The 18,648-nt window shown below is 57.0% G+C and overlaps 1 protein-coding gene across 1 annotated transcript; it reads left to right on the top strand.

Annotated features, from left to right (window-relative positions):
- Positions 1-1,661: 1,661 nt before the first annotated feature.
- On the top strand, positions 1,662-16,498 carry LOC145340560 (nuclear valosin-containing protein-like; the record flags this gene model as incomplete). The annotated part of the gene is made up of 5 exons (XM_080185032.1): positions 1,662-1,899; positions 3,693-3,769; positions 10,321-10,455; positions 15,959-16,060; positions 16,381-16,498. Coding segments are annotated over exons 1-5 (670 nt in total), but the record flags the coding sequence as incomplete, so codon positions are not given.
- Between the last annotated feature and the right edge of the window lie 2,150 nt (positions 16,499-18,648).

The following is an 18,648-nucleotide window of genomic DNA, read 5'->3' as shown; positions in this document are numbered from 1 at the left end:
GAAAGATCTCCTTAAAGATCCTCCACTGCTCCTCAGCAGACCTACCTTCCAACACACTCCCCCAGTCCACATTCGCCAATTCTTCTCTCATCCTACCGTACTCCCCTCTGTTCAAACAAAGGACATGTGTCCGGGAACCCACTTTCTCCTCCTCCATCTGCACCAGAAACTCCACCATGCAATGATCACTCTCCCCAAGAGGATCCTTCACCACAAGGTCCCTAATTCTACCCGCCTCATTACATAACACCAGATCCAAGATAGCTCGCTCCCTCGTCGGCTCCAACACACACTGTTCAAGGAAACTATCCCGTTCAAGGAAACACTCCCTTTCCGTTCCTTCCGCTATTCCACACTGCCTTCCCGTTTCGTGCTCTGTTCCATACTCCCTTCCCGTTCCGTCTCCTGTTCCGCACTCCCTTCCCGTTCCTTCCGCTATTCCACACTGCCTTGCCGCTACGTCCCCTGTTCCACGCTCCCTTCCCGTTCCTTCCGCTATTCCACACTGCCTTCCCGTTTCGTGCTCTGTTCCACACTCCCTTCCCGCTCCGTCCCCTGTCCCACACTCCCTTCCCGCTCCGTCCCCTGTCCCGCACTCCCTTCCCGCTCCGTCCCCTGTCCCGCACTCCCTTCCCGCTCCGTCCCCTGTCCCGCACTCCCTTCCCGCTCCGTCCCCTGTCCCGCACTCCCTTCCCCGCTCCGTCCCCTGTCCCGCACTCCCTTCCCGCTCCGTCCCCTGTCCCGCGCTCCCTTCCCGCTCCGTCCCCTGTCCCGCGCTCCCTTCCCGCTCCGTCCCCTGTCCCGCACTCCCTTCCCCGCTCCGTCCCCTGTCCCGCACTCCCTTCCCGCTCCGTCCCCTGTCCCGCACTCCCTTCCCGCTCCGTCCCCTGTCCCGCGCTCCCTTCCCGCTCCGTCCCCTGTCCCGCACTCCCTTCCCGCTCCGTCCCCTGTCCCGCACTCCCTTCCCGCTCCGTCCCCTGTCCCGCACTCCCTTCCCGCTCCGTCCCCTGTCCCGCACTCCCTTCCCGCTCCGTCCCCTGTCCCGCACTCCCTTCCCGCTCCGTCCCCTGTCCCACACTCCCTTCCCGCTCCGTCCCCTGTCCCGCACTCCCTTCCCGCTCCGTCCCCTGTCCCGCACTCCCTTCCCGCTCCGTCCCCTGTCCCGCACTCCCTTCCCGCTCCGTCCCCTGTCCCGCACTCCCTTCCCGCTCCGTCCCCTGTCCCGCACTCCCTTCCCGCTCCGTCCCCTGTCCCGCGCTCCCTTCCCGCTCCGTCCCCTGTCCCGCGCTCCCTTCCCGCTCCGTCCCCTGTCCCGCGCTCCCTTCCCGCTCCGTCCCCTGTCCTGCACTCCCTTCCCGCTCCGTCCCCTGTCCCGCACTCCCTTCCCGCTCCGTCCCCTGTCCCGCACTCCCTTCCCGCTCCGTCCCCTGTCCCGCACTCCCTTCCCGCTCCGTCCCCTGTCCCGCACTCCCTTCCCGCTCCGTCCCTGTCCCGCACTCCCTTCCCGCTCCGTCCCCTGTCCCGCACTCCCTTCCCGCTCCGTCCCCTGTCCCGCACTCCTTCCCGCTCCGTCCCCTGTCCCGCACTCCCTTCCCGCTCCGTCCCCTGTCCCGCACTCCCTTCCCGCTCCGTCCCCTGTCCCGCGCTCCTTGCCCTGTGAAATGGCAGCAGAGAGTGGAGGTTACTGTGTTGGGACTGTGTCTGCGGACTCTGCCACCTTCCTGGGTGAACAGCAAGTGCTGCCCAGAGACTTGGCTCATCTGTTGCAGAGAACTGAAGATTCCCATGTGGATCGCCAGGAGCGAAAGAAAAGACGGACGAAGAGGAGGAAGCAGCGTGAGGTGGAGGAGCCCCGGGATGTGGATGGTCAGATAGAGACAGCGATACTAAACAGGAAAGGTGTGTGAGTAAAGTGGGGAGTTGAACCCTCGCATGAACCGAGGGAACCAGCCGCTGCTAATCTACTCTGCCCCGTCTCTCTTTGCCGGTCCCCCCGGTTGGCTCGCCGGCTCCCCCCCAACCCCAACCCCGGCTCCCTCCCTGCCTCCCCCCCCCCGACCCCGTCTCTCTCCTTGCGCCCTCCTCCTCCTCCTCCTTTCCCCTCCTCCTCTCCCCTCCTCCTCCTCCTCCTTTCCCCCCTCCTCCTCCTCCCCCTCCTTTCCCCTCCTCCTCCTCCTCCTTTCCCTCCTCCTCCTTTCCCCCCTCCTCCTCCTTTCCCTCCTCCTCCTTTCCCCCCTCCTCCTCCTTTCCCCTCCTCCCCCTCCTTTCCCCTCCTTTCCCCTCCTCCTCCCCCTCCTTTCCCCTCCTCCTCCTCCTCCTTTCCCTCCTCCTCCTTTCCCCCCTCCTCCTCCTTTCCCCTCCTCCTCCTCCTTTCCCCTCCTCCTCCCCCTCCTTTCCCCCCTCCTCCTCCTTTCCCCTCCTCCTCTCCCCTCCTCCTCCTCCTCCTTTCCCCTCCTCCTCTCCCTCCTCCTCCCCCTCCTTTCCCCCCTCCTCCTCCTCCTCCTTTCCCTCCTCCTCCTTTCCCCCCCCCTCCTCCTTTCCCCCCCCCTCCTCCTTTCCCCCCCCCTCCTCCTTTCCCCCCTCCTCCTCCTTTCCCCCCTCCTCCTTTCCCCCCTCCTCCTCCTTTCCCCCCTCCTCCTTTCCCCCCTCCTCCTCCTTTCCCCCTCCTCCTCCTTTCCCCCCTCCTCCTTCCCCCCCTCCTCCTTTCCCCCCTCCTCCTTTCCCCCCTCCTCCTTCCCCCCCTCCTCCTTCCCCCCTCCTCCTTCCCCCCCTCCTCCTCCTTTCCCCCCTCCTCCTTTCCCCCCTCCTCCTCCTTTCCCCCCTCCTCCTTCCCCCCCTCCTCCTTTCCCCCCCTCCTCTCCGTCCCTCTCGCTGACACACTCACTCCCTCTCTCCGTCCCTCTCGCTGACACACTCACTCCCTCTCTCCCTCCCTCTCGCTGACACACTCACTCCCTCTCTCCCTCCCTCTCGCTGACACGCTCACTCCCTCTCTCCCTCCCTCTCGCTGACACGCTCACTCCCTCTCTCCGTCCCTCTCGCTGACACGCTCACTCCCTCTCTCCCTCCCTCTCGCTGACACGCTCACTCCCTCTCTCCGTCCCTCTCGCTGACACGCTCACTCCCTCTCTCCGTCCCTCTCGCTGACACGCTCACTCCCTCTCTCCCTCCCTCTCGCTGACACGCTCACTCCCTCTCTCCCTCCCTCTCGCTGACACACTCACTCCCTCTCTCCCTCCCTCTCGCTGACACACTCACTCCCTCTCTCCCTCCCTCTCGCTGACACACTCACTCCCTCCCTCCCTCTCGCTGACACACTCACTCCCTCCCTCCCTCTCGCTGACACGCTCACTCCCTCTCTCTGTCCCTCTCGCTGACACGCTCACTCCCTCTCTCCCTCCCTCTCGCTGACACACTCACTCCCTCTCTCCCTCCCTCTCGCTGACACACTCCCTCTCTCCCTCCCTCTCGCTGACACACTCACTCCCTCCCTCCCTCTCGCTGACACACTCACTCCCTCTGTCCCTCCCTCTCGCTGACACACTCACTCCCTCCCTCCCTCTCGCTGACACGCTCACTCCCTCCCTCCCTCTCGCTGACACACTCACTCCCTCCCCTCTCGCTGACGGACAGCTCACTCCCTCTCTCCCTCCCTCTCGCTGACACACTCGCTCCGTCTCTGTATTTTCCAGCGGAGAGGAAGGGATTTGAGCTGCAACATTCGAAGGTGAAGTTTGAAGATGTTGGTGGAAGTGAAGAGACCCTGAAGGTAAAACGGGGGGGAGGGGGGGTGGGGGTGGCTGTGGGGTTCGACGGGGGATGGGGCGGTGGGGGGTGCGACGGGGGATGGGGTGTTGTGATGACTGGGGGTGTGGGGGATGGTTAGAGCAGGGTAGCAAGGCGGCTGGGGAGGGGGGAGGGGAGTGGGGCGGGGGGAGAGGGGGAACAGGCCCTTCAGCCCTCCAAGCCTGCATAGCTCATGAGACCAACTAGACCATTTGTTTGTATCCCTCCATTCCCAGTCTGTTCATGTGGCTGTCCAGATAAGTCTTAAACAATCCCAGCATGTCCGCCTCAACCACCTTACTTGGCAGTGCATTCCAGACCCCCACCACCCTATGTGTAAAATACATCCCCCTGACATCAGTACTGACCTTTCCTCCCCTCACCTTGAACCTGTGACCCCTCGTGTTCGTCACCTCCGACCTGGGAAAAAGTTTCCCACTGTTCACTCTATCTATGCCCTTCATAATTTTATACACCTCTATCAGGTCTCCCCTCATCCTCTGTCTTTCCAGGGAGAACAACCCCAGTTTACCCAATCTCTCCTCATAGCTAAGACAACATCCTGGTAAACCTTTTCTGTACTCTCTCCAAAGCCCCCACGTCCTTCTGGTAGTGTGGTGACCAGAACTGGGTGCCAGTGTTCCAAATGTGGCCTAACCAATGTTCTACATAACTGCATCATCATATGCCAACTGTTATACTCCATGCCCCGTCCAATAAAGGCAAGCATGCTGTATGCCTTCACCACCTTCTCCACCTGTGCTGCCACCTTTAAGGATCTGTGGATTTGCACACCCAGGTCCCAGTGTCTATACTCCTGATGGTTCTGCCATTCACTGTATAGCTCCCCCTACATTAGATCTACCAAAATGCATCACTTTGCACTTATCTGGATTAAATTCCATCTGCCATTTCTCCACCCAATTTTCCAGCCTATCTATATCCTGCTGTATTCTCTGACAACATTCATCACTATCCGCAACTCCAGCAATCTTTGATCGGTAGCACCCAGAGAGAGAGCATAAGAACGTAAGAAATAGGAGCAGGAGTAGGCCATCTAGCCCCTCGAGCCTGCCCCGCCATTCAGTAAGATCATGGCTGATCTGAAGTGGCTCAGTTCCACTTTCCCGCCCTCTCCCCATAACCTTAATTCCCCTGTCTATCAGAAATCTATCTACCCATGACTTAAATACATTCAGCGAGGTAGCCTCCACCACTTCAATGGGCAGAGACTTCCAGAGATTCACCACCCTTTGAGTGAAGAAGTTCCTCCTCAACTCTGATCTAAACTGCCCCCTCCTTATTTTGAGGCTGTGCCCTCTAGTTCTGTTATCCTTTCTAAGCGGAAGAATCTCTCTACCTCTAACCTATTCATCCCCTTCATTATCTTATACGTCTCTATAACATCCCTCCCTCAGCCTTCTAAACTCCAAGTACAGACCCAGTCTATTCAATCTCTCCTCATAGGCTAACCCCCTCATCTCCGGTATCTGCCTGGTGAACCTTCTCTGCACTCCCTCCAAGGCCAATATATCCTTGTGCAAGTGCGGCGACCAAAACTGCACACAGTACTCCAGCTGTGGCCTCACCAGTACCCTGTACAGTTGCAGCAAGACCTCCCTGCTTTTATATTCTATCCCCCTCGCTATAAAGGCCAACATCCCATTCGCCTTCTTGACCACCTGCTGCACCTGCAGACTGGGTTTTTGCGACTCATGCACAAGGACCCCCAGGTCCCTCTGCACCGTAGCATGCTACAGCTTTTTGCCCTTTAGATAATAATCCCTCCTACTATCATTTCTGCCAAAGTGGATAACCTCACACTTGCTAACATTATACTCCATCTGCCAGGTCCTCACCCACTCGCTCAGCCTATCCAGATCCCTCTGCAGACTTTCCACACCCTCCACGCAATTTGCTTTTCCACTCATCTTCATGTCATCAGCAAATTTCGTCACCCTACACTCAGCCCCCTCCTCCAGATCATCTATATAAATGTAAACAGAGAGGGGACAGAAAACCCTCAGAGAGAGAGAGAGAGAGAGGGATATGAAACCCCCAGAGAGAGAGAGACAGAGAGAGAGAAGGGATAGGACACCCCCAGAGAGAGAGAGAGAGAGAAGGGGGGGGCAGGAAACCCCAGAGAGAGAGAGAGAGAGAGAGAGGTGGGGCAGGAAACCCCAGAGAGACAGAGGGAGGGGGCAGGAAACCCCCAGAGAGAGAGAGGGGGGTCAGGAAACCCCCAGAGAGAGAAAGGGGGGGTCAGGAAACCCCCAGAGAGAGAGAGAAAGGGGGGTCAGGAAACCCCAGAGAGAGAGAGAGAGAAAGGGGGGGGGTCAGGAAACCCCCAGAGAGAGAGAGGGGGCAGGAAACCCCCAGAGAGAAAGAGGAGAGAGAGGGGAGACAGGAAACCCCCAGAGGGAGAGAGAGAGAGGGGGCAGGAAACCCCCAGAGAGAGGGAGGGGGGCAGGAAACCCCCAGAGAGAGAAAGGGGCAGAACCCCCAGAAGAGAGAGAAAGGGGCAGGAAACCCCCAGAGAGAGAGAGAAAGGGGGCAGGAAACCCCCAGAGAGAGAAAGGGGCAGGAACCCCCAGAGAGAGAGAGAAAGGGGGCAGGAAACCCCCAGAGAGAGAGAGAAAGGGGGCAGGAAACCCCCAGAGAGAGAGAGAGGGGGGGGGGGGAGACGGGAAACCTCCAGGGAGAGAGAGGGGGGAGACAGGAAACCCCAGAGAGAGAGGGAGAGAAAGGGGGGGCAGGAAACCCCCAGAGAGAGAGAGGGAGAGGGGGGAGACAGGAAACCCCCAGAGAGAGAGAGAGAGGGGGGAGACAGGAAACCTCCAGAGAGAGAGAGAGAGACGGGTGAGACAGGAAACCCCAGAGAGAGAGAGAGAGGGGGGAGACAGGAAACCCCCAGAGAGAGAGAGAGAGAGAGAGAGGGGGGGGACAGGAAACCCCCAGAGAGAGAGAGGGGAGACAGGAAACCTCCAGAGAGAGAGAGAGAGAGAGGGGGGAGACAGGAAACCCCAGAGAGAGAGAGAGGGGGGAGACAGGAAACCCCCAGAGAGAGAGAGGGCCAGAGGAGAGAGAGACAGAGGGGGAGACAGGAAACCCCCAGAGAGAGAGAGGGGGGAGACAGGAAACCCCAGAGAGAGAGAGGGGAGACAGGAAACCTCCAGAGAGAGAAGAGAGAGAGGGAGACAGGAAACCCCAGAGAGAGAGAGAGAGGGGGGAGACAGGAAACCCCCAGAGAGAGAGAGAGAGAGGGGGGGAGACAGGAAACCCCCAGAGAGAGAGAGAGAGAGGGGGGAGACAGGAAACCCCCAGAGAGAGAGAGGGGGAGACAGGAAACCCCCAGAGAGAGAGAGGGAGAGAGAGGGGGGAGACAGGAAACCCCCAGAGAGAGAGAGAGAGAGGGGGGAGACAGGAAACCCCCAGAGAGAGAGAGAAAGGGGGGAGTCAGGAAACCCCCAGAGAGAGAGAGAAAAGGGGGGTCAGGAAACCCCCAGAGAGAGAGAGAGAGGGGGGGGGACAGGAAACCCCAGAGAGAGAGAGGGGGGAGACAGGAAACCTCCAGAGAGAGAGAGAGAGAGAGGGGGGAGACAGGAAACCCCCAGAGAGAGAGAGAGGGGGGAGACAGGAAACCCCCAGAGAGAGAGAGAGAGAGGGGGGAGACAGGAAACCCCCAGAGAGAGAGAGAGGGGGGAGACAGGAAACCCCCCAGAGAGAGAGAGGGGAGACAGGAAACCTCCAGAGAGAGAGAGACAGAGGGGGAGACAGGAAACCCCCAGAGAGAGAGAGGGAGAGAGAGGGGGGAGACAGGAAACCCCCAGAGAGAGAGAGACAGAGGGGGAGACAGGAAACCCCCAGAGAGAGAGAGGGGGGAGACAGGAAACCCCCAGAGAGAGAGAGGGAGAGAGGGGGGAGACAGGAAACCCCCAGAGAGAGAGAGAGGGGGAGACAGGAAACCTCCAGAGAGAGAGAGAGAGAGGGGAGACAGGAAACCCCCAGAGAGAGAGAGAGAGGGGGGGGAGACAGGAAACCCCCAGAGAGAGAGAGGGAGAGAGAGGGGGGAGACAGGAAACCCCCAGAGAGAGAGAGAGAGAGGGGGGAGACAGGAAACCCCCAGAGAGAGAGAGAGAGAGGGGGGGAGACAGGAAACCTCCAGAGAGAGAGAGAGAGAGAGGGGGGGTCAGGAAACCCCCAGAGAGAGAGAGGGGGCAGGAAACCCCCAGAGAGAGAGAGGGGGGGAGACAGGAACCCCCAGAGAGAGAGAGGGAGAGAGAGGGGGGAGACAGGAAACCCCCAGAGAGAGAGAGAGAGAGGGGGGGAGACAGGAAACCCCCAGAGAGAGAGAGAGAGAGGGGAGACAGGAAACCCCCAGAGAGAGAGAGAAAGGGGGGGGTCAGGAAACCCCAGAGAGAGAGAGAAAGGGGGGTCAGGAAACCCCCAGAGAGAGAGAGAGAGAGAGGGGGGGTCAGGAAACCCCCAGAGAGAGAGAGGGGGCAGGAAACCCCCAGAGAGAGAGAGAGAGGGGGAGACAGGAAACCCCCAGAGAGAGAGGGGGGGAGACAGGAAACCCCAGAGAGAGAGAGAGGGGGGGAGACAGGAAACCCCCAGAGAGAGAGAGAGAGAGAGAGGGGGGGGGACAGGAAACCCCCAGAGAGAGAGAGAGGGGGGGAGACAGGAAACCCCCAGAGAGAGAGAGAGAGAGAGGGGGGGGAGACAGGAAACCCCCAGAGAGAGAGAGAGAGAGGGGGGAGACAGGAAACCCCCAGAGAGAGAGGGAGAGAGGGGGGAGACAGGAAACCCCCAGAGAGAGAGAGAGAGAGGGAGACAGGAAACCCCCAGAGAGAGAGAGAGAGAGGGAGACAGGAAACCCCCAGAGAGAGAGAGAGGGGGGAGACAGGAAACCCCCAGAGAGAAGAGAGAGAGAGAGGGAGGAAACCCCCAGAGAGAGAGAGAGGGGGGAGACAGGAAACCCCAGAGAGAGAGAGAAGGATTCCCTTTCTTGGGAAAGAGCATGTTTAGGTTTGATGAGTGGAAAGGTCAGGAATATGGGAACTTGCTGCCGGAGAGAATGACCAAGGTGGAAAGCCTCGTTGTATTTGCAAACGATCCACTCATATAACTGTTTCGAAATGGGATTGGGCCGAATGGCTCACAGTATAAATCTGATGGGCTGAATGGCCTCCTGTGCTGTATGTTTAATATTCATAAACAACTTTGTGAAATTAGTTTGTCACTGAGCTAAATGAGGCAGGATGGGGTCAGGTGATCAGCTTGGATACAGCGACAGGTTGTAAAGACTCACTGAAAACTGGAAAGAGAGCAGGAGAAGTTTCCAGAAGGAATTTCAGAATGTGGGGCCCAGGCAGCTGGATGGCCCCCCCCCTCCCCGTGGGGCCCAGGCAGCTGGATGGCCCCCCCCTCCCCGTGGGGCCCAGGCAGCTGGATGGCCCCCCCCCTCCCCGTGGGGCCCAGGCAGCCGGATGGCCCCCCCCCTCCCCGTGGGGCCCAGGCAGCTGGATGGCCCCCCCCCCCTCCCCGTGGGGCCCCGGCAGCCGGATGGCCCCCCCCCTCCCCGTGGGGCCCAGGCAGCTGGATGGCGCCCCCCCTCCCCGTGGGGCCCAGGCAGCCGGATGGCCCCCCCCTCCCTGTGGGGCCCAGGCAGCTGGATGGCCCCCCCCTCCCCGTGGGGCCCAGGCAGCCGGATGGCCCCCCCCCTCCCCGTGGGGCCCAGGCAGCTGGATGGCCCCCCCCCTCCCCGTGGGGCCCAGGCAGCTGGATGGCCCCCCCCCCTCCCCGTGGGGCCCAGGCAGCCGGATGGCCCCCCCCCTCCCCGTGGGGCCCAGGCAGCTGGATGGCCCCCCCTCCCCGTGGGGCCCAGGCAGCTGGATGGCCCCCCCCTCCCCGTGGGGCCCCGGCAGCTGGATGGCCCCCCCCCTCCCCGTGGGGCCCAGGCAGCTGGATGGCCCCCCCCCCCTCCCCGTGGGGCCCCGGCAGCTGGATGGCCCCCCCCCCCTCCCCGTGGGGCCCCGGCAGCTGGATGGCCCCCCCCCTCCCCGTGGGGCCCCGGCAGCTGGATGGCCCCCCCCCCTCCCCGTGGGGCTCAGGCAGCTGGATGGCCCCCCCCCCCCCCCCTCCCCGTGGGGCTCAGGCAGCTGGATGGCCCCCCCTCCCCGTGGGGCCCAGGCAGCCGGATGGCGCCCCCCCTCCCCGTGGGGCCCCGGCAGCTGGATGGCCCCCCCCCCTCCCCGTGGGGCCCCGGCAGCTGGATGGCCCCCCCTCTCCCCGTGGGGCTGTGTGAATACTGTATGTTTACAGGATCCTGATCCTGAGGATGTCAGGTGGAGGGGATGGTGGGGAGGGGTGACGATTGAGGAACGGGCGGAGAGAGGAGGCTGCTGAGGGTTGTGACCCATTGATCAGTCAGGAGAGAGCCACAGGGCTGAGAGGGAGTCCCTCAGGAGCATGAAGTCAGGAGATGTGGGAGGAACATGGTGAGCTCATGCTGTTTTCTTCTTTGTTTTCCAGGCAGTTTGCCAGTTGCTGCTTCACATGCGACACCCTGAGGTGTACCAGCAGCTGGGTGTGGTACCACCACGAGGATTCCTCTTACATGGACCCCCAGGCTGTGGGAAGACACTGTTGGCTCAGGCCATTGTTGGGGTAAGAGGCAGAAATGAAGCCATTTGCACTGGGAGCTGTTACCCTGGGTGTGGGTGTGGGACTGTGTATGGGCAGTTCTGCGTAGGGAATGGCAAGCTGGAGGGGGCAGGAAGAGAACAAAGAACAGTACAGCACAGGGAACAGGCCCTTCAGCCCTCCAAGCCTGCACTGATCATGCGCCCAACTAGACCATTTGTTTGTATCCCTCTATTCCCAGTCTGTTCACGTGGCTATCCAGATAAGTCTTAAACAATCCCAGCGTGTCCGCCTCAACCACCTTGCTTGGCAGTTCATTCCAGACCCCCACCACCCTCTGTGTAAAATACGTTCTCCTGATATCTGTGTTAAACCTTGCCCCCCTCACCTTGAACTTGTGACCCCTCGTGTTCGTCACCTCCGACCTGGGAAAAAGCTTCCCACTGTTCACTCTATCTATGCCCTTCGTAATTTTATACACCTCTATTAGGTCATCCCTCATCTTCCGTCTTTTCAGGGAGAACAACCCCAGTTTACCCAATCTCTCCTCATAGCTAAGACCCTCCACACCAGGAAACATCCTGGTAAATCTTTTCTGTACTCTCTCCAAAGCCTCCATGTCCTTTTGGTAGTGTGGCAACCAGAACTGGACGCAGTATTCCAAATGTGGCCTAACCAACGTTCTATACAGCTACAACATCAGACGCCAACTTTTATACTCAATGCCCCGTCCAATAAAGGCAAGTGTGCTGTATGCCTTCACCACCTGTGCTGCCATCTTCAAGGATCTGTGGATTTGCACAGATCAGTTGTTGTGGTACATGTGGGTGCCAATGACGTAGGCAAAATGTGAACTGAGGATCTGGGGAGGGAGTATGAAAAGCTGGGAATGGAATTAAAAAAGTAGAACCGACAAGGTGGTCATCTCTGGGCTACTGCCTGAACCGAGTGCAGACGGGCGTAAGGTTGATAAGATTAAGGAAGTGAATGGGTGGCTCAGGATTGGTGTGGGAGGAATGGGTTTGAATTTATGGGGCATTGGCACCAGTATTGGGTAGGTGGGACTTGTTCAGGTGGGATGGGGTTGGTCTGAACCGTGCTGGGACCAGAGTCCTGGCGAATCGTGTAAATAGGACTGTAGACAGAACTTTAAACTAATTGGGGGGGGAGGGTGCGAGGGTAGGTGACATTACGGGGGCTAAAGTTAAGGAGACGGTACAGGTAAGGGAGGAGGCCGAGGATGTCCCAATAATAAAGGGAGTAGGGGGCGTGAGTATGGTTGGTGGCGTTCTGGCAAATAGGGTCCAGGTGAAGGCTGGGATGAAGGCACTTTGTCTGAATGCACGAAGCATTCGGAATAAAGTGGATGAGCTGGTGGCGCGGATCAGCACAAATGGATATGATCTGGTGGCCATTACAGAGACGTGATTGCAAGGTGACAGGGACTGGGAGCTGAATGTCCAGGGGTATCAAGTGTTTAGGAAGGATAGGCGAGAGGTAAAAGGGGGGCATAGCTCTGCTGATTAGGGATAGCATCAGGGTGGTAGTAAGGGATGATATAGGAACCAAAGAGCAGAAAGTGGAATCATTGTGGGTGGAGATTAGGAACAGCAAAGGGAGGAAGACGCTGGTGGGTGTCGTCTATAGGCCCCCGAATAATGATCTGGAGGTGGGGCGGGCTGTTAACGTGCAAATAAGTGCGGCGTGCAGGAATGGAACGGCAATAATTATAGGGGATTTCAATCTACATATTGATTGGGCGACCCATGTTGGACGCGGTGGGCTCGAGGAGGAGTTCTTGGAATGCTGCCGGGATAGTTTCCTTGAACAGTGTGTGTTGGAGCCGACGAGGGAGCGAGCTATCTTGGATCTGGTGTTGTGTAATGAGGCGGGTAGAATTAGGGACCTTGTGGTGAAGGATCCTCTTGGGGAGAGTGATCATTGTATGGTGGAGTTTCTGGTGCAGATGGAGGAGGAGAAAGTGGGTTCCCGGATGCGCGTCCTTTGTTTGAATAGAGGGGAGTACGGTAGGATGAGAGAAGAATTGGCGAATGTGGACTGGGGGAGCGCGTTGGAAGGTAGGTCTGCTGAGGAGCAGTGGAGGATCTTTAAGGAGATCTTTCTTGGTGCTCAGCAGAAATTTATTCCGATGGTTAAAAAGGACCGTAGGAGGAGAGGTAATAAGCAGTGGATAACGAAGGAGGTGAAGGAAAGTGTTAAATTAAAAGCGGAGGCGTTTAGAGTAGCTAAGAGTAGTGGGCGAGAAGAGGATTGGGAGAGGTTTAAATGTCAACAAAGATTGACAAAGAAGTTGATAAAGAAGGGTAGGAGAAACTATGAAGCTGGGCTAGCGCTTAATATAAAAAAGGATAGCAAGAGTTTTTATAAATATATAAAAAGGAAGAGGCTGGCTAGGGTGAACGTTGGACCCTTAGAGGATGAGAAGGGGGACCTAGTGGTAGGGGATGGGGATATGGCTAAGGTCTTGAATAACTTTTTTGTTTCGGTCTTCACAGAGGAAGACGTGAATAATTTGCCGGGTGTTAGAGATGGAAAGGTGGTAGGACTGGAGGGTCTCAATGACATTATTGTTACTAGAGAGGCGGTGCTCGACAGACTGGAGGGACTGATTGTGGACAAGTCCCCAGGACCAGATGGAATGCATCCGAGGGTTCTGAAAGAAATGGCGGAGGTGATAGTGGATGCCTTGGTGGTTATTTTCCAAATGTCGCTGGATTCTGGGGAAGTGCCAGAAGATTGGAAAGCGGCTAATGTTACGCCGTGGTTTACGAAGGGTGCCAGGCAAATGGCAGGGAATTATAGGCCGATTAGTTTAACGTCTGTTGTAGGTAAAATGTTAGAATCTGTCATCAAGGAGGAAATAGCGAGGCATCTTGAGGGGAATTGCTTGATAGAGCAGACGCAGCACGGTTTCGTTAAGGGGAAGTCGTGTCTGACAAATTTATTGGAGTTCTATGAGGATGTGTCTAGGGCGGTGGATAGAGGAGAGCCGGTGGATGTGGTCTTCCTTGATTTTCAGAAGGCGTTTGACAAGGTGCCTCACAAGAGGTTACTGCAGAAGGTCAGGGGGCATGGAGTTGGGGGTAGGGTGTTAGCGTGGATAGAGGATTGGTTGTCAAATAGGAGGCAGAGAGTCGGGGTTAATGGGTGTTATTCGGATTGGCGGATGGTGACTAGTGGAGTGCCCCAGGGGTCGGTGCTGGGGCCTCAGCTATTTACCATTTATATATATATATGATCTGGAGGAGGGAACCGAGTGTATGGTGTCGAAATTTGCTGATGACACCAAGATTGGTGGAACGGCAAATTGTGCGGAGGGTGTGGAGAGTCTGCAGAAGGATCTAGATAGGCTGGGCGAATGGGCCAGGAAATGGCAAATGGAATTTAATGTTGGCAAGTGTGAGGTGGTCCACTTTGGTAGGAAGAATGGTAGGAAGGACTATTACTTACGTGGCAAAAAACTGCAGCAGGCGACGGTGCAGAGGGACCTCGGGGTCCTTGTGCATGAGTCGCAAAAACCCAGCTTGCAGGTGCAGCAGGTGGTCAGGAAGGCGAATGGGATGCTGGCCTTCATAGCGAGGGGGATTGAATATAAAAGTAGGGAGGTCTTGCTGCGGCTGTATAGGGCATTATGAGGCCGCAGCTGGAGTACTGTATGCAGTTTTGGTCGCCGTACTTACGCAAGGATATTTTGGCCTTGGAGGGAGCGCAGAGGAGGTTTACTAGGTTGATACCGGAGTTGAGGGGGTTGAGCTATGAGGAGAGGCTGAATAAACTAGGCTTGTACTTGTTAGAGTTTAGAAGAATGAGGGGAGATCTCATTGAGACGTATAAGATGATGAATGGGATGGATAGGATAGAGGTGGAGAGGCTCTTCCCGCTCAGAAAGGACAGTAGGACTAGGGGGCACAGCCTCAAGATAAAGGGGAGGCGGTTTAGAACGGAGTTGAGGAGGAACTTCTTCACTCAAAGGGTGGTGAATCTCTGGAATTCTCTGCCCGTTGAAGTGGTGGAGGCTGCCTCGCTAAATATTTTTAACACCCGGGTTGATGGGTTTTTGATAAGAGAGGGGATTAAGGGTTATGGGGAGAGGGCGGGAATGTGGAACTGAGCCATGACAGATCAGCCATGATCTTATTGAATGGCGGGACAGGCTCGAAGGGCTGGATGGCCTACTTCTGCTCCTATTTCTTATGTTCTTATGTTCTTATGCACACCCAGGTCCCTCTGTGTCTATATTCCTGATGGTTCTGCCATTCACTGTATAGCTCCCCTCTACATTAGATCTACCAAAATGCATCACTTCACCTTTATCTGGATTAAATTCCATCTGCCATTTCTCTGCCCAATTTTCCAGCCTACATCCTGCTGTATTCTCTGACAACGTTCATCACTATCCACAACCAGCAATCTTTGTGTCGTCTGCAAACTTACTGATCATAACAGCTACATCTTCTTCAAGATAATTTATATATATCACAAACAGCAGAGGTCCCAGTACACAGCCCTGCGGAACACCACCGGTCACAGACCTCCAACCGGAAAGAGACCCCTCCACTGCTACCCTCTGTCTTCTATGGCCAAGCCAGTTCTCCACCCATTTAGCTAGCTCACCTTTTATCCCGTGAGATTTAAGCTTTTGCACCAGCCTGCCATGAGGGACTTTGTCAAATGCTTTACTAAAATCCATATAGACGACATCTACAGCCCTTCCCTCATTAAATCGTTTCTGTCACCTCCTCAAAAAAACTCAATCAAATTTGTGAGGCATGACCTCCCTTGTACAAAACCACGCTGTCTATTGCTAATGAGATTATTTAGTTTTAAATATGCATATATCCTATCTGTAAGAATCTTCTCTAACAATTTCCCCAACACGGACGTCAAGCTCACCGGCCTATAAATGCCCGGGTTATCCTTGCCACCAATCTTAAATAACGGGACCGCATTTGCTATCCTCCAATCCTCTGGGACCTCCCCTGTGTCCAATGAGAGACAAAGATTTCTGTTAGAGGCCTAGCAATTTCATCTCTTGTCTCCTTGAACAGTCTAGGATAGATGCCATCAGCCCTGGGGATTTGTCAGTTTTAATGTTCTCTAAAAAACCTAACACTTCCTCCCTTGTAATGGAGATTTTTTCTAACGGGTCAACGCCTTGCTCTGAGACACTCCCAGTTAACATGTCTCTCTCCTTCGTGAATACTGATGCAAAGTATTTGTTTAGGATCTCACATACTTCCTTGGGCTCTAAGCATAATTCCCCTCCTTTGTCCCTGAGAGGTCCAATCCTTTCCCTGACAAGATATGGAACATTCCACCCTACAGGGGGACAGGGCTTGCTGTGGGGGGTGGTGCACAGGAGGAGATACAGGACGTCCCATGGGACTGCAGTGTGGAAGGGTTTATCTGATACTGAGTTGCTGTCTGGTTGGGTTGCTGCTCTGTACTGATGATGGTGGATTGTGTGCCACCCACTCTAACCCTGACATTCACCAATCTCCTGCAGGAGTTGGATCTTCCCATGTTGAAAGTTACTGCCACAGAGATTGTATCCGGTGTCTCCGGGGAGTCTGAGCAGAAACTCCGAGACTTGTTTGAAGAGGCGGTGGTGAGTATTTTTGATTGGATTACAGATTCCACTTGTCCCACCTTCCCCTCCGCACCCTGCCTCCCCGCTCTGCCTGCCAGCCATTTGGATCTCTCTCTGGCTTCCTCTCCTTGCTGGACAGTGGGATGGGCACAGAGTGGTGACGCAGTATCCGGGCAGGGGGCAGAGACCAGGTGGGCGCCGGGCAGAATGGTGGGTGTGGGGCAGAGACCAGGTGGGCGGCAGCCCTGTAGCCAGGGGGCAGGTCTGTAACTGGATCCCAAGCCCGTCCATTCTCCATTCCTGCTATGTTTTGAGTTGACGCCGGGTTTTGTTCTTAGCTCCAGGCTCCCTGCATCATCTTTATTGATGAGATCGACGCCATTTCTCCCAAACGGGAAGTTGCATCCAAGGACATGGAACGTCGGATTGTCGCTCAGCTGCTCACCTGCCTGGATGGTGAGTCTCAGTTCCCAGGAATGTGTGGCTGGGAGTGGGTGTGCTCGCTGCTCCGCACAAACAGCGGGGAGTGTGTCTCCAGTGGCTGTGAGTGGGGTTCTGGGGTGGTAAGGGGGTGGGGGGGCGGGTCCGCCAGCTGCAGAGTGTGAGGGTCGGTATTAGGGAGTGTATTTGCTGGGGGTATCTGGGTGTGAGGGTCGGTATTAGGGAGTGTATTTGCTGGGGGTATCTGGGTGTGAGGGTCGGTATTAGGGATTGTATTTGCTGGGGGTATCTGGGTGTGAGGGTCAGGGCAGGGAGTGTATTTGCTGGGGGTATCTGGGTGTGAGGGTCGGTATTAGGGAGTGTATTTGCTGGGGGTATCTGGGTGTGAGGGTCGGGGCAGGGAGTGTATTTGCTGGGGGTATCTGGGTGTGAGGGTCGGGGCAGGGAGTGTATTTGCTGGGGGTATCTGGGTGTGAGGGTCGGGGCAGGGAGTGTATTTGCTGGGGGTATCTGGGTGTGAGGGTCGGGGCAGGGAGTGTATTTGCTGGGGGTATCTGGGTGTGAGGGTCGGTATTAGGGATTGTATTTGCTGGGGGTATCTGGGTGTGAGGGTCAGGATTAGGGAGTGTATTTGCTGGGGGTATCTGGGTGTGAGGGTCGGGGCAGGGAGTGTATTTGCTGGGGGTATCTGGGTGTGAGGGTCGGGGCAGGGAGTGTATTTGCTGGGGGTATCTGGGTGTGAGGGTCGGGGCAGGGAGTGTATTTGCTGGGGGTATCTGGGTGTGAGGGTCGGGGCAGGGAGTGTATTTGCTGGGGGTATCTGGGTGTGAGGGTCGGGGCAGGGAGTGTATTTGCTGGGGGTATCTGGGTGTGAGGGTCGGTATTAGGGAGTGTATTTGCTGGGGGTATCTGGGTGTGAGGGTCGGTATTAGGGAGTGTATTTGCTGGGGGTATCTGGGTGTGAGGGTCGGTATTAGGGATTGTATTTGCTGGGGGTATCTGGGTGTGAGGGTCGGGGCAGGGAGTGTATTTGCTGGGGGTATCTGGGTGTGAGGGTCGGGGCAGGGAGTGTATTTGCTGGGGGTATCTGGGTGTGAGGGTCGGTATTAGGGAGTGTATTTGCTGGGGGTATCTGGGTGTGAGGGTCAGGGCAGGGAGTGTATTTGCTGGGGGTATCTGGGTGTGAGGGTCGGTATTAGGGATTGTATTTGCTGGGGGTATCTGGGTGTGAGGGTCGGGGCAGGGAGTGTATTTGCTGGGGGTATCTGGGTGTGAGGGTCGGTATTAGGGAGTGTATTTGCTGGGGGTATCTGGGTGTGAGGGTCAGGGCAGGGAGTGTATTTGCTGGGGGTATCTGGGTGTGAGGGTCGGGGCAGGGAGTGTATTTGCTGGGGGTATCTGGGTGTGAGGGTCGGTATTAGGGAGTGTATTTGCTGGGGGTATCTGGGTGTGAGGGTCGGGGCAGGGAGTGTATTTGCTGGGGGTATCTGGGTGTGAGGGTCGGGGCAGGGAGTGTATTTGCTGGGGGTATCTGGGTGTGAGGGTCGGTATTAGGGAGTGTATTTGCTGGGGGTATCTGGGTGTGAGGGTCAGGATTAGGGAGTGTATTTGCTGGGGGTATCTGGGTGTGAGGGTCGGTATTAGGGAGTGTATTTGCTGGGGGTATCTGGGTGTGAGGGTCGGTATTAGGGAGTGTATTTGCTGGGGGTATCTGGGTGTGAGGGTCGGGGCAGGGAGTGTATTTGCTGGGGGTATCTGGGTGTGAGGGTCGGTATTAGGGAGTGTATTTGCTGGGGGTATCTGGGTGTGAGGGTCGGGGCAGGGAGTGTATTTGCTGGGGGTATCTGGGTGTGAGGGTCGGGGCAGGGAGTGTATTTGCTGGGGGTATCTGGGTGTGAGGGTCGGTATTAGGGAGTGTATTTGCTAGGGGTATCTGGGTGTGAGGGTCAGGGCAGGGAGTGTATTTGCTGGGGGTATCTGGGTGTGAGGGTCAGGATTAGGGAGTGTATTTGCTGGGGGTATCTGGGTGTGAGGGTCAGGGCAGGGAGTGTATTTGCTGGGGGTATCTGGGTGTGAGGGTCGGTATTAGGGAGTGTATTTGCTGGGGGTATCTGGGTGTGAGGGTCGGGGCAGGGAGTGTATTTGCTGGGGGTATCTGGGTGTGA

Source organism: Carcharhinus amblyrhynchos, unplaced genomic scaffold (assembly GCF_965287045.1).
Source record: "Carcharhinus amblyrhynchos unplaced genomic scaffold, sCarAmb.v2.hapA chromosome_1150, whole genome shotgun sequence".
Taxonomy (NCBI): domain Eukaryota; kingdom Metazoa; phylum Chordata; class Chondrichthyes; order Carcharhiniformes; family Carcharhinidae; genus Carcharhinus; species Carcharhinus amblyrhynchos.
The sequence above is the reverse complement of the archived record's forward strand: the minus strand, read 5'-3'. Positions and strand labels throughout refer to the sequence as shown.